At 49.2% G+C, this 14,019-nt stretch overlaps 1 protein-coding gene across 1 annotated transcript; it reads right to left on the bottom strand.

The window, feature by feature from the left end:
• Nucleotides 1–8,356: 8,356 nt before the first annotated feature.
• On the bottom strand, nucleotides 8,357–14,019 carry DNASE1L3 (deoxyribonuclease 1L3). The gene is made up of 8 exons (XM_066558256.1): nucleotides 13,822–14,019; nucleotides 12,260–12,348; nucleotides 11,541–11,633; nucleotides 11,167–11,279; nucleotides 10,506–10,618; nucleotides 10,030–10,187; nucleotides 9,101–9,197; nucleotides 8,357–8,873 (listed from the first exon to the last, which is right to left on the bottom strand). The coding sequence occupies exons 1-8, from the start codon at nucleotides 13,957–13,959 to the stop codon at nucleotides 8,745–8,747; spliced, it is 930 nt and encodes a 309-aa protein (XP_066414353.1). The 5' UTR covers nucleotides 13,960–14,019; the 3' UTR covers nucleotides 8,357–8,744.

The raw sequence follows: 14,019 nt of genomic DNA, 5'->3' as shown, positions 1-14,019 counted from the left end.
CATCGGATTCTTTTCATATGTAGTCAGTAAAGTTCAGACTGAAACTACACCACACAGCAGCTTCAGGCAGACCAAATAGCCTATGGGCTGTGCAGGTAGCCATGAAAATTTGGGCAGAGCCCCAACACCATTAATTTTTTTCCCCTGAAACCTTTTTTTTTTTCCCTGAAAACAAAATGGCAGAAGTTTAAGCCATATGTAAAATGTGCAGGGTGCAGTGGGCACAGTGTGGCTGGAGCATTACATAGCTGTGCTGGTTTGCCCTTGTGCAGACCCCAGGCACAGGGGTGTCCCTGGAGCTTGCTGTCTGGGCTGTAATTCCCTGGGGTTGTTTGCAGAAGGTGTCTCCCTGCACCTGGGGCCAGCACCTCCAGGCACAGCCATGGAAACCAGCAGATGTTTTCCCAAACACTCTCCTGCTGAAAGCCCCTGTGAAACCTGAGATGCAGTGGCTGCCAAGGACTTTCCTGCCCCAGGCTTATCAGATTATTTCCTTTTTATAGTTAACTCATTAGCCTTGTGGTAGGTATGTCAGCATGAGCCTGCTATTCAGTGTTTTAAACAAAACAAGCCTGGATACAGCTGTTGGTGTGGGTAAACCTTGAGAGTATCTCACCTGCATAACTCCTGTGTCCCAGTCCACCCTGTGCTTGTCTGGCCTTCTCTTGCCTGTTGCCCCTTGTCTTGGTTTAATGCCACTGGCTGAAATTAGCAGGAGTTGTCTGTGAAGCTGATGGACCCTGGTTGCTGCTGTGGCTGGGGTTACCTCCAGTAAAAGCTGAGCTCTGCTTCAAGTGACCAACTCTGCCTGGCCTGGGCACTGACAGCTGTGGAGTGGCCACAAAGATGACCTTGCTAAGGACAGTAAGCACTCAGTGGTGGTGATGAGAAGAGCTTCTTGGCAGGGTTGATTTTGGACAACAACATTCAGCTGCCTCCAGCGGCTCTGCCAGCTGAGGACTGACTGTGTTGGGCACAGATCCGTGCTTTGGGGGACGTTCTGCTCTGCTTTTGGCACCTTGACAAAGGTTTCTAAGTGCAGCGGCTCCTTCGGCAGGCTGGGGTGTTGTGTACGTGTTGCTGGTGTCCCAGTGCCTCCTGCTGGGCAGACTTGCAATGGTACAAGATGCACTTGCTTCACTATAGAGGTTTTTGCCTTTAGGTGTGGAAGTGCTTTTCTATCAGTTCGGTTGACCTTAAGTTCTTTTTCTTCATTGTTTATATTTCCTTCTTTGTTTTTAGTCTCTCTCCTTGGTGGTGGTTTGCAGTAGCATTTGGCCACTTAGTACCTGTGAGTCCCACTTGGAACTTGATCCTTCCTTAACTGGCCCGAGCTGTCCTGAGGGCACTGCAGTAGATCTGGCAGTGCCCTGGTGGCCAGCTGGAGCCCTGCCTGCTGCTGGCAGTGACCCAGGGCAGGGCACTGCCACGTGGGACCCATGCTGGCACCCATGGCACATCTGGGAGGCTCACTGGGTGTTTTGGTGGGTGGTGGAAGGTAAGTCCCTGCAGCACAGCCGCTGCCATGGCATGGTGACTCCAGAGCATTCCAGCCCCTACCTGGTGCTGGTGGGATGTGTTTGTACATCTCAGTGACCACAGAGAAGGGGCTTTGGAGGGGATGTCCTGGAGCTCCTCACAACCCATACACTCAGCCTGTCCTTCTCATCCTGCAGCTCAAGTCTGCCCTGTAGCCATCCCTGACCCAGGCTGTGCTTGTTCCTGACATACCCTGGGATCTCATGGTGCCCACTGGCCCTCTCCTGTGCTTTGGCGAGCTGTTGGAGTTCCCTCTTCAGACCCCTCTGGCTGTCCATGGCCTTGGCTCTGTGTTTCTGATGGCCATCTCTGCAGCCAGCATGGCAATACCTCATATACTGGGGTATTGCATGCAAAACTGATAATTGCATTTTGCCTTGTGCAGCTGTGAATATCTCTAATAAATTAAATATATGCATTTAAATTATTTTAATAACTTTAACTTTTAAATATTTAATATTATTTAAATTATTTATAACATTATATTCATTTAATAATTCAAATTATTTAATCTTTACATCATTAATCTTTAATTTAAATATTTATATAATTAATTCTTTAATCATTATATATATGTGTGTGTATATATATATATATATGTGTGTGTGTGTGTAATGGTGTTCCAGTATACTTAATTTTTTTGTCCATGTTGCTGCAGTGGTCAGTCTCCAGGCCTGGCCTGTACAGAGCACTTTGTGTGTCCAAGCTGGATCTCCCTTCACCCCCAAAAAGCCCTGACCTGCTCTGACATCAGCTGGGTGCATGGACAATGTGGGTGCTAGGGCTGTTGCTTAGCAGGGCTCTGGGTTTGGTAAGATTATGCAAACCCTGTAATTACTTTTTCTTCTAATTGTCTGTTGAAACTGAAATTGTGACATTTCTAATCCAGAAACTTTTTTTTCCTCTACTCACTTTTAGCTTCTGCATTTATTTGTTTTAAACTTGTTTGATTATTTTTTCTAACTATTTTTTGCTCCACATTGAAATGGACTTGCAGTGCAGACAATGCACTTTTTTCCATCTGAAAAAGAAAGGAACAAACTAAGTATAAATCACATGGAGAAGCCTATCCAAAGTGGTTACGGACATTGCTTGACAGAAACTGGGAAGGAGTTGCATGAAACTTAATTCGGGGAATGGCACAATGCTTTTTTACACAGTGTTTTTTATTTGTTTGAGGAAAGACTTTCCAAACCATTTGTTATTATGACTGGCTGTGCCATGCTCTCCCATGAGCCAAATGAAGCTGGTTGCCCCATTGTCCTCTGCCAGGTCAGGGACAGCTCTGGCACACAAGGAATGGGGCCTTGCAGAGCTGCTGGCAGCATCCCCAGGTGTTTATCTGTGCTTTGTGTCAGCTGGCTTGGGGGATCTTCTTTTTCTTACCTTTTTTCCTTATTTATTGCATCTCCTGTCCACATCCAGAGCAGCAGAAAGGAGTATCTGGAATTTTGCTGCTGACAGCAGAACATGCACTGGAGCACCCAGCCTTGCTGGGACTAAACCCACTGGGTACCTGAACATTTCAGCATCAAACTCCTCTAAACAAATATTTATTTTAAAAGTAATTTTCCTGTAATTTTAAAAGTAAATTTTCCTTTTTTACAGTAACTGAGAGATATTCCCATCCCAGGTGCCATATCTTCACAGCTCCATCCAAGCTGGAAAAGCAGCAGAGAGAGCTGCAGCATTTTTTTCCTCCACAGCCTTCAGTAATGGTTAATGTTCTCAGGTCCCTTTCACTGAAGGTTATCAAAACAGCCCTGCTGCCAGGCCCCCCTCTTGTGTGGGGCTGTTTCCCCAGCACCTCCTGAGAAAAGGCTTTTAAATGGCTTTTCAGAATTTCTCAGACTTTTGGAGTTAATTTTCATAGTTGTGAATTTATATTGCATGCTTAGAAGAAATATTGTCACTAAATCAGGTTGGATTTATAGCTCCTGTCGCTGTTAATTTGACTGAGATTTAAAGCACATTTTTTAAATGACATGAATGAAAGGCTAGTATATATGATTTTTTAAAAAAAAATTAATAGGAAAATATGATCTAGCAGGACCTAGAGGTATGTTTGACAGCTCTTTCCTGTGCTGAGCTCCCTTTCTGCAAGACCTTGGTACTGCAAATATTTACATCCCTGCTGAGTTGGAAGGCTGGGTCCTTTGGGGCCCATGGAGGAGCTGGCCTTGCCAGGGTGGATATTTCCTTCTGACAGTGATGTCCAGCAAGGGTGTTTTGTTTGGGGGGTGGGATTTTGCATCTGGCTTCCCCAGGAATGGCTAGGGTCAGGCTCTCCTCCCAACAGAGAGGCACAGAAAGCCTTCATATCTCAATGCCAGCATTTGCAGAGCTTTTCAGGGAAGGTTTTTTGTTACTTTGCCAATATGGAAATTAATTCTTATAAATCTGTCTTCTCTCTACCAGAAAATTGCCCCTGCAAACAGTGACATCTGAGACTCTTATATTTAAAATTGCACACAAAGTATTTAACCTTGTTTTTCACACTGGCTGGAAAACCAGCCTGCAGAGAAAGGGCACTTGTGGTTTTATACCAGGTGAGAGTGCAGAGGTTGTGTCCCTGACCTGTCAGGATGATGGAGAGGAATGTGAGCTAAATCCAGCTCAGGGAGGTCAAGGTTGGATATTGGGAAAAGTTTTTTCATGCAGAGGGTGGATGAGCACAGGAAAAGGCTCCCCAGGCAAGTGGTCATGGCCCCAAGCCTGTCAGAGTTCACAAACCTTTGGACGTTCTCAGGCACGTGATGTGAATTTTGGGCTTGTTGTGTGCAGGGTCAGGAGTTGGATTCAATGGTTTTTGTGGGTCCCTTTCAACTCAGGATATTCTGTGATTCTGTGGTTGCAAAAAGAGCCTCTGATCCAAATTGATTGCTGTTTCCCCTAACACTGGAAAAAGGGGATGGCGGCACTGGTGCCAGAACAGCCTCACATCTTTCCCAAAACCAGGTACAAACCACCAGAGAGCAGAAGCACAGTCACATCCCAAGGGGCTGGACAGGCAGGAAGGGCTGTGGTCACTGTGGCCCAAGCCAGCTGTCCTTGTGCTCCTGGTGCAGGCGTGGCAGGGACACCAAGGGGTCCCGGGGTAGATGTGGCCTGGTCCTGGGAGCTGCTGCCACCTCGTGAGGCTCATCACAGCATCTCTCCTGGTTAAATAACTGTGAGCAATGAATAACCAGACCTCAAGCCAGCAAAATGCTCCCTTTTTAAAGCAAAATTTCTGTAGAAACACGGTGAGCCCAGGGACTCCTTGGGCTCAGCCCCGGGCTGTCCGCAGTGAATGGAGACGTCTGGGTGCAGAACACGGGGTGATGCAGATCCATGGGGAGGTGGAATTCCCTTTCCTTGCCGCGGCTGGGTTTGCTGGCCGTGCTGAGGGTCTGGGTGTGAATTCCGGGAATCCCCGGCGGGCTGGGCCGTGCAGCGATGCCAGCAGAGGGGGCCCCGCTAGAGCCGCGTGTGCCCGGCTCCGCCGGCCGGGCGGGGGCCCTGCGGGAGGGAGCCGGGCACTCTGGCCAGGGAGCTGGGGGAGCCTGCAGGGGCTTTCAACCATCCATAGGTGGAGGGGGGAAAGTGGTTTTTGAAACTGTTTTTCTTTGATTAGAGGCAGGAGAAAGGTGAGTGCTGCCCTCACCTCCTTGTCCCCATCTCCCCGGCTTGCTTGGCAGAGAAAAGCCCTGGCAGGACCACTGAGCCCTGGGCTGCAGGGGGCTGAGAGAAGCTCCCCCAGAGCGCCACATGAGCACTCGAGCCCCAGGAAGCCCCTGCTCCACTCGTGCTCCTGTTCCATGGCAAATGCTTGGTCAGGGAGTGGCCAGCTCCAGGCTGGGGCACGAGTGCTCCTCACAATCCCTGCAGAGGCTGAGGGACCCTGGAACAGCAGAGCTGGGACCAGCTGCTGCCATCACACTGGGAGGCTCTGTGATTTTCCTGCCTTTGATTTTGCTGTCAGTGCCACCAGCACAACACAGCCCTTCTGGGGCCTGCAGCTCAGTTGTTTGTTGCACATCTGTATGGCCAAACATCTGTACATGTGTACATCTGGTCTGGGGCACAAGTTTTATGAGGAGTAGCTGAGGCAGGTGGGGTTGTTTAGCCTAGAGAAAAGGAGGCTCAGGAGGGACCTTATCACTCCACAACACCTGACAGGAAAGTGTATCCAGCTGGGGGATGGATGAGGAAACAGCCTCAGGATGCACCAGGAGAAGTTTAGATGGGATAGATGAAAGAAGAGGCCAGGTGGGTCCCTGTGGGGCTCTGTACCAGCTCTCCTGTGTCCTCATTGCTGCCAGTAGCTCAGAAGAAGCAAAAGGAGCTAGGCAGAGCCTTGCTCTGGGCCAAAGGGTCTCACCCTGTGGGCAGTCAGAGAGTGTCAGGGCTGTGGGGAGCAGTGCCAAGGCAGGAGGAGGACAGGAGCCCTCTTCAGGTGAAGGTGCAGATGGACAAACCTGTCCAGCAGAGATGATTGAGGCTGTAGAGAAGAGGCACTCCTGCTTTGGGCTGCTGCTGTGGGCTCCTGGGAGTTTCCCTGCCGAGAGGATTACACACCCAGGGCAGTAAAAACCTCCCTCGGGTGGGTTTCTGTGGGGTGAGGAGCAGAGACACCTTCTGTAGGCTGGGGAGGGGTCTCTGCAGGGCAGCGGAGACCTTGGGTCTGTGGGAAGTGGGGATGCCTCCAGTACCATGCATTGGAGAAGGGCTTCCCAAGGACCCCAGCCTGAGGGATTGGGGGTTTTAGCCCTTTTAGTTCAGCTGAGCCCCCTCTGCTCTGTGCTCTCTGTGAACAGGGCTGCTGGGGAGGAAACACTTTTCCACTTCTGAAGAGCCTCTTTGTTTCTCTCCCAGCCACGATCTGAGGTCTGGCTTGCATGAGACAAAGTCTCTCCAGGAATTTTGGATTCCCAGTGAAAAACTTCTGTTTGATCATAAATAAAGCTCAAGAAGCCTTATTCATCAAAAAGAGAAACTTTGTTCTGGCTGCAGAATATATTGAGGCTCCTGCAGGCTGGAACAACTTAAAACCCCTTTGCAGTTGGGACAGCTGGGTAATGATCCCCAGCAGGGGAAATCTAGAGACAACATGAACTGTTAAATATTTTAGGATGTAATTATAATATTGTCTAATGAATATCTAGAGAGACAGACTGTGCTGACAGTGGGAGTTTGGGACACCTCCCAGCCTCTATCAAATGTACAGTGTGAGTGCAGATGCTCTCTGCTGTGAATCCCACAAAACTGTCCCAGCTCTCCATGGAGGAGCATCATTTATGCATTAGGATGTCTCTCTGTTGGTCAGAACTTCAGCATCTCTGCAAGATGAACCTTTCTTCTCCTTCAAGGTTTGAGTGCTGAGCAGGACTCCATTTGGTGTGGGGTATCCCCTGAGTCAGAGCTGCTGTGGCTGCATCTCCTCCCAGTTTCTTGTGCATCCCCAGCCCAGTCGCTGCTGGGGTGAGACAGAAAATGCCTTGGCTCTGTGCAAGTGCTGCACAGCAGCAACAAAACCATCTTTGTGTTATCAACACAGTTTTCAGCACAAACCCAAGACACAGCTCCATGCAACTACAGTGAAAAAAATTCCCTCTATCCCATCCCACCCAGCACACTGCCCTGGACCAGCAGCCACTGCCTTCACTCCCCAGGCTCTCTCTGGCCACATCTCTTATCCTCAAGTGCTGGATAAAGGGCGATACCAAAATATTGCAAGTAAGGGCAAATATTTCCTGTAAAACTTAGTTGTAATTATGTATTTTTCATGACTGAATGTGTCCATTATTGCTGTTCTGGAGGGTGATTTCTTTCTCTGTGCACTACTTTCTGAAGCCAGGAGACAGAAAGTGCTTACATAGAAGCAAGATGTGAGGCCAGAGACTCTGACTCATTTCAGCCTTCAGATGAACCATCACTGATGTCAGCCAGACAGTGGCATCTCTATAAAAATCCCAATGTAAATATTTGTCCTAAATCAGGCTTTTTCCTTTGTGTTGAATGCAGTGTAAGTGAGGCAACATATGAAATGCTGTATCATTTCAAGTTTAATTGCTACTAAAAGTTGGAGGATTTGTCGTCTGCTTTGCACACAACCTCCTGAGATAATTTTCTCTTAATTTAGTTTCTTTCCTCAAATTCTTCTCCCTGAACAGTAGGTTTCACAAAGGCCAAACTGTTTTCCTCCCCGCAAAGCCTCTCATTCACCTGCCCCCCCTGCCCCTTCAGCAGGCGACCTGGGGTGCATTGATGAAGGGAAATGAATATTTGTCTCTACTAACAGTTGGATTATTCCCACTCCCCAGATGCCATCTGTGTGACAGGGTTTGGTTTGCACTAAATACTGCCTGTGGGCTGAGCTAGGAACACAGATTGCTGCACCATTACATTAAATAATCATCATTGAAGTCTGGTTCATCAGAGGACTTTGGGCTGCCATGGAGATTTTTTTTTGAGGGGGGGATGCAGTTCACTTACATGTCAGGATGCTGAAATCAGATTTTGATGTGAATTTTATGACACTGTTGGCAGCAGTGTCACCTGGGATCCCTGGGGTATCTCACCTGCCCTGCAGGTGGCCAGGGGTGAGAACCATCAGCTTCCTGCTGCCCTGAGCTTGGGGCAGTGCAGAAAAGGGGCTCTCACTGCCTGTCCCTTCTGTCTTACCCAAATCCCTGGATGCTGTGACCAATTTAAACCCCTCATTGAGAAATACTCTAAATTCAGCAATATTCTACATTGCAAACCACCAGGTACAACCTCATGTCCACTGGCTGCAGCTCTGAAGCATAAACACACACACAGAAGCACACACACATGATGCAAAAAGGTCCTTTTAAATCCTTCTGCCCCTGCTGAGGAATGGCAGAGCTCCAGAGCCCATGGGAACATGTGGAGCTCCCTGCCCTTCAGGTGTGGCAGGTGAAGCACACAGAAATGTTTTAGCCCTGCAGTAGCTCCTTACATTTGTGACCAGTACAGTAAGTACAGCGTGCTGCTCCTAGATGATATATTTCTATATACAATGAAGAAAAAACAGCATGAAGGCTAATTTGCCATCACACTCAAAATATTTGAACTTTTACAAAATATTTGGGGTTTTTTACCTGCTAAATATTGCACTTGCTGTGAGCATTTCTATACCGACTTCTGCAAGATCTGTTGGTATCTGTGTATCTCTATGCAGGTAGGAGGACTCAGCATGCTCATGATCTCAATGAGCGGCTCTTCTTTGGTCTCCTCTTCCTTGAAAACTTGGATCTCAGCCAGTTGAAGAAGCCTCCTTTTGCCTTTAACTCAAATTCTACTGGGAAATGGTCACTCACTCCCAGTGCCTGCAAGACAACAGCACAGGGGGTTGGGATCTCTGTGCCAGCCCTGGCTGGATGTGCAGTGCTTGGCTGTGGGGAGGTGGCACCATGGGCATTGCACCAGTTGAGAGGGATGGTCACAGTGCCCTGGTTTCACAGCCAGGTCTGTGTTCAGCACTGCCTGGGCACTGCTGGCTCTGTGCTCCTGTGTTAGCCCTCCCCTGCTCCTGCAGGGGCTGTGCTATGCCTACCTGCTCCTCAGTCATCTGAAACTCCTCCTGGAAATCAAAGATGTTGACAGAGTGTGGCACCACAGCCTGGATGAGCTTCTGTCCACTGACCACAATCCTGCAAGGGACAAGGGAGGGGTGATGTGATGGGGTGCCCGACCCGTGGCAGCCACGCTGCACTGAGCTGGTGGCCAGAGAGGTGGCTCTGATGAAGTCACAGCCATGTGTGATTTGTCCTTGCCCATGGACTGCCCACCCAGAGATGGCAGCTCCTGTGGGTGTCCCCCTGGCAGTGAGGCACTTAAATATCTTGGTGTGCACTGCCCTTGGAAGCCAGCATTAAATGACTTCTGCCTAAACCCACCCAACCATGCTGCAAATTTCAAAGCCCTGTTTTGGATACAAAAATCACAGGACAACACCTGAGGTATCAGTAAAGACCTGCTCAGACCAGAAACTCATCCTTCAAGAGGGCTCTGGGCTCTAATAGCAGATGTGTTCTTGTCCCTGCTGAGGGAACTGCAGTGGCAGCAGGACTGCCACATGTCCAGGGCAAGGTGAGGTGTCCCCTGCCCAAGCAGAACCTTGTGGTGCATTTGTCAATCCAAATTACAAACACAGGAGCAAAGGCCATGGTGCAAAGCTGGCATGGAGAAGGCAGCAGCACCTCCTGCCAGGGGTCTGCAGGGCTCCCTGCAGATGAGAAGTGCTGCTTCTGTCCCCCCCGAGCCACAGCAGTGGCTGGTTCTGTGTAAATCCTGCCCAGTCTGGTCTGCACAGGGCTTTGTGCTCCTGACTGGAAGCATTTGGATCACATTTCCCCTGGACACTGCTTTATCTCTGATGGCCTCATGAACATTTGTTTCCTCTCTTGGTCACTGACATCTCTTGATACAATTTTTCTCTCAGACAGTCGTAGCCAGTGGGTGGTTTGGCAGTGAGCCCTTTACCTGTCATATGGGCATCTGGTGCTGTTCCTCACGGTTGTGTCATTTTTGTCACCAATCAGCCACAGGAACTCAGAGTAGGTCCTCAGACGGATGTTCTTCCACTGCTTTTGGGGAACATAGCTGCACCCAGCATTGAAGTCCCCCATGAAGATGAAGTTCTGGAAGGCAGGAGGGTTTCCAAATGTAATCAGGAGGACTGCTTTTCAAAAGAAGACCAATGAGGATTTTTATGATCCATGGATGCAGTGGGGTTTCTCCTTTCTGCTGGGCACATCAGGGCATGCTGATAATAGTTTTATTAGATGATCAAGTTTACTGTATAAAATGTGGAGAGCTCAATGAAAGTACACCAAAGAGATATTTAAAACCTGGGGTGCATTGTCAATGGGTTTGAGGTTTTCAGCTCTGCATAGTGAATAACGTGGCCAGTGACTCAGTAGCAAAGCCCAATTAGTGACACAGATGTGGCAACCAACCTCAGTCTTCCAGCGCTGTTTGACATCTAAATACACATCATAGAGCTCATCAATCTCCCTCACTGCTGTGTCTGGTGTGGTGTGCAGAGGGATAATGGCAAACTCACTGACAGCTTCAAAACAAGGCAGAGGAAGAAGAAAAATATAATGGTTAGAGAATGAGTCACAAAGAAACAGAGACTGACTTGTCAGCAAGAGGATTTTTCTGAGGGAGAAACAGCTTGTTTCTTGATTTTTCTGAGGGAGAAACAGCTTGTTTCTTGATTTTTCTGAGGGAGAAACTCCCTGTTTACTGCCCTTTCTGACTGTAGGCCAGGGTGATCTCTGTGGCTGCACAGTGACCCCCTCCAGGCACTCAGCTGGGCCTGAGGAGCTGTGCCAGTGCCAGCAAATCCTGACCCAGCACACACACAGGAGCTGCTCCCAGGCTGTGCCAGCAGCAGGGAATGCATCCACCATGGCAGCAGCAGAGGCTTTCCCAGCAGGGCTTGTGCAGGGCTGTGGCATTTCCCAGAGGCAGCAGCCCTGAAGGGAAAATGCTGCTCTTGGAAGGAAAAGCAGAGTGGGGTCTGGATGCAGCTCTGGAGCCTCTGGCGTGGTCCAGCCAGGGCTGCTGTGCTGGCTCACAGTGGAACAGTGACTTCTTTCTGGAACACCTCACCAGTTTTGGGAGACTGCCACCAGATGATGAAGGGCTCCCTGGAGAAGACATCCTCATCCCCAGGCTGGGTGTCAGGGTATTGGTAGGTTTGTCTCACTGATACCTGGTCTTGCCTGCAGCAGAATGAACAGGGGATGTCACACCCGTGGCTCTCTGAGATGTGTCCAACACTGACTCTGTGCTCTGACCTGGACCCAGGCCATGGTTTGGGGTGGATACAGACACACAGGTGTCTGTGCTGGGGTGATGCCCACATCCAGCACAGCCCAGCCCACCTGCACAGCCTGCACCTCTCTGGCTCTCTCACAGCAAAGCCACCACCGTGTCCAGCCCATCTCCAGGGGCTGGCTTGTCGGCAGAGGGGGCTCACCCACCTGTAGATGAAGGCATACTGCTCCTTGTAGCTGCTCCTTCCCAGCCTCTCACTGGCCACACATCTGTACTCCTCCTTCGGCCCCTTCAGCTGACTGGAGGGAAAGGGATGTTCCTGAGTTTATTTCTGCACTTACAAGGGGCTGAGAGTGAAATAATTTTGCCTCTGCCCCGGGGTTTGGGCATTGCCTGCCTGACCTCAGAGGCAGGTGGGTACAGACAGTAAACCCTTCTCAGGAACTGGACCCCTGCTCTGTCACTTGCTCTTCACTGCACCCTCTCCCTGCTCATTGCAGCCTCTGTCTCTCCTTCAGCTGGCGATCACATCCATCCAGCTGAACGCTGCTATTTCCTCTGGATGTCCAGTCAAGCAATCCCTAATCGGAAGCAGTTCCGAATCCTGCAGGAAGGTGGCTGTCCTGCTGCAGCCTGATGCCAGCCCGGTGCGGGCCTCTCCCCTCATTTTCTTTCTCCTTTGGGAGCTTCTCTGTAGCGAATTGAATTTAACTTGGTTATACTGATTTAAAAACGTGTTCTACAGTGGTCTGGACCTGCCTTTGCTCCTGTCCCTCAGCGAGACTGCCAGAGTCTGGTTTCTCCCTGACACTGGGACAGAGCCCACATCCTCAGATTTTGCCCCAGCAAAGGGGCACCGAGCAGAGCACAGGCTCTTGCCAAGCAGCTTTCCCAACATTTGTCCATTTGCCCATGGCCACCCTACCTGGTGAGCTTCTCCACCAGGAGGGGACAAACACGGTTCTTGCTGTCCTTTATTTCCATCAGCAGCATGATGTCACAGCGGGACACGATCTGCAGGGGGAAGGAGCAGGAGGAAGTTTGCACACGCCTGGTTTTGGAGGATTAGGAAGGGTAGGGAAGAAGTGGTTACAGTGGTTCCATGGGGGAAGTCCTTTGAGAAAGAAGTGCCGTGCAGCCTGGGGTGGTGGGAGGGGAGCAGGGGCTGGAACGGAGCTTTTCTGCTTTCAGAGCTGCTGCAGAGCCAGCAGGAACTGGGAGAGGGAACCCGGCAGCACAAGAGTTTCGGATTTAGTGGAAAACTTCGGCACCTGACCCTGAAGGGGAAGTGTGGAGGGGAAGGGGCAGCAAAAGCCACTCCCTGAGCCTGATTCCAGCATCAGCACCAGGGCTGGGGTGCTGCCTCTGCCCGGCCCCCTCCTTCCCCATGGTGAGCATCCACCTGTCTCAGGCTGCTGCAGATTCCTCTGAACAGCCCCTGGAGCCAAAGGAACACCCGGTCTGAAACGGGGTCCCAACACCAGGGGGCTGCACTGAAGGCTCAGCTCCCACAGCTGCTGTTGGGATCCCCCGTGGGAAAGTCCAGCTCACCCAGAGCCCAACATTCTCAGGGCTTCCCTCTGCCCCTGGTTTCATTGTACTTCAGACCTTGTGGGGGATTTTTCTCAGAAAAAAAAAAGCTCCTCTTTGGCCCCTAAAACTTACCCACAGCTATCTAAGTGACACCAAAATTCAGTATATATATATTTATATATATAAATATATATTTAGTATATATTGCCCACAGTGATGAGAACACAGTAGAACAGACTGGGAATGCAAAGCCAAGCAAACCACTCTTCTCTGCCAGTTTGCAATGAAAGGAATACAACCCAGCAATGTGGTGCCATTCCTCCTTGGTGCCATTCTGCACACACAGCCCCTCACTAGTGCCAGGCCCCTCGTCCTCCCTCACTGTGGCATCTTGGAGGGCATTTGCAAAGCCACAAGTCTTAACAGTGGCTCTTTTTAAAACCAGGGTTATCTTCAGCTTTTGCAGAGGCAGCCTGGTGGTGAGGGTTTGCTTACAGAAATTAGTTTTTCAAATTTCTACCAGACTCTAATTTGACAGATACTATTTGCTGTCCTGAGAATAGGTTTAATTGGACAAGACTATTTGAGAATAATTAGCACATAAAGAAGGTAATAATGTATCACAAAACAAAGCTTTATGGATTTAAAGTGAAAATTATTTTTACTGTGCATTGAGGTTTTCCTCCTTTTGTAATTGAATTTCCAAAGGAAACAGCAAATATTTTTTCTGTTATATTCCCGTGAAGGCTAAAATAACAACATACATTCTGTTCAACAACATACATTCTGTTCAGCTGATTTTTACTTTAAGAATACAATATTCTTTAAATAATTAGCTTTTTTTTGCTTGATATTTAACTGTGAAAGATAAGCAAAGTGCAAGATTGTGCATCTAAGAAAAGCTAGAAACACTAGAAAGCTCGGTGTCTGTCTCATCCAGGCAAACAAACCTACCTTTACCACAGCATCGATGACTTCAGGTTTGGCTATTTTAGTTTCTCCAAAAGACATCACATTGAAGGAGCAGATTTTTAGGCTCAGAGATGGGTTGAAATGGAAGAGTGAAAGTAAGAAGAAGAGCAGCATCTTCATGGACCTGGGCAAAGTGAGCTGCTGCGAGCGTGCCTATGAACGTGTGTGTGTTCATGCATC

This window comes from Molothrus aeneus, chromosome 12 (genome assembly GCF_037042795.1).
Source record: "Molothrus aeneus isolate 106 chromosome 12, BPBGC_Maene_1.0, whole genome shotgun sequence".
NCBI lineage: Eukaryota > Metazoa > Chordata > Aves > Passeriformes > Icteridae > Molothrus > Molothrus aeneus.
Note: the sequence above shows the minus strand (reverse complement) of the source record. Positions and strands in the feature narration are given on the sequence as shown.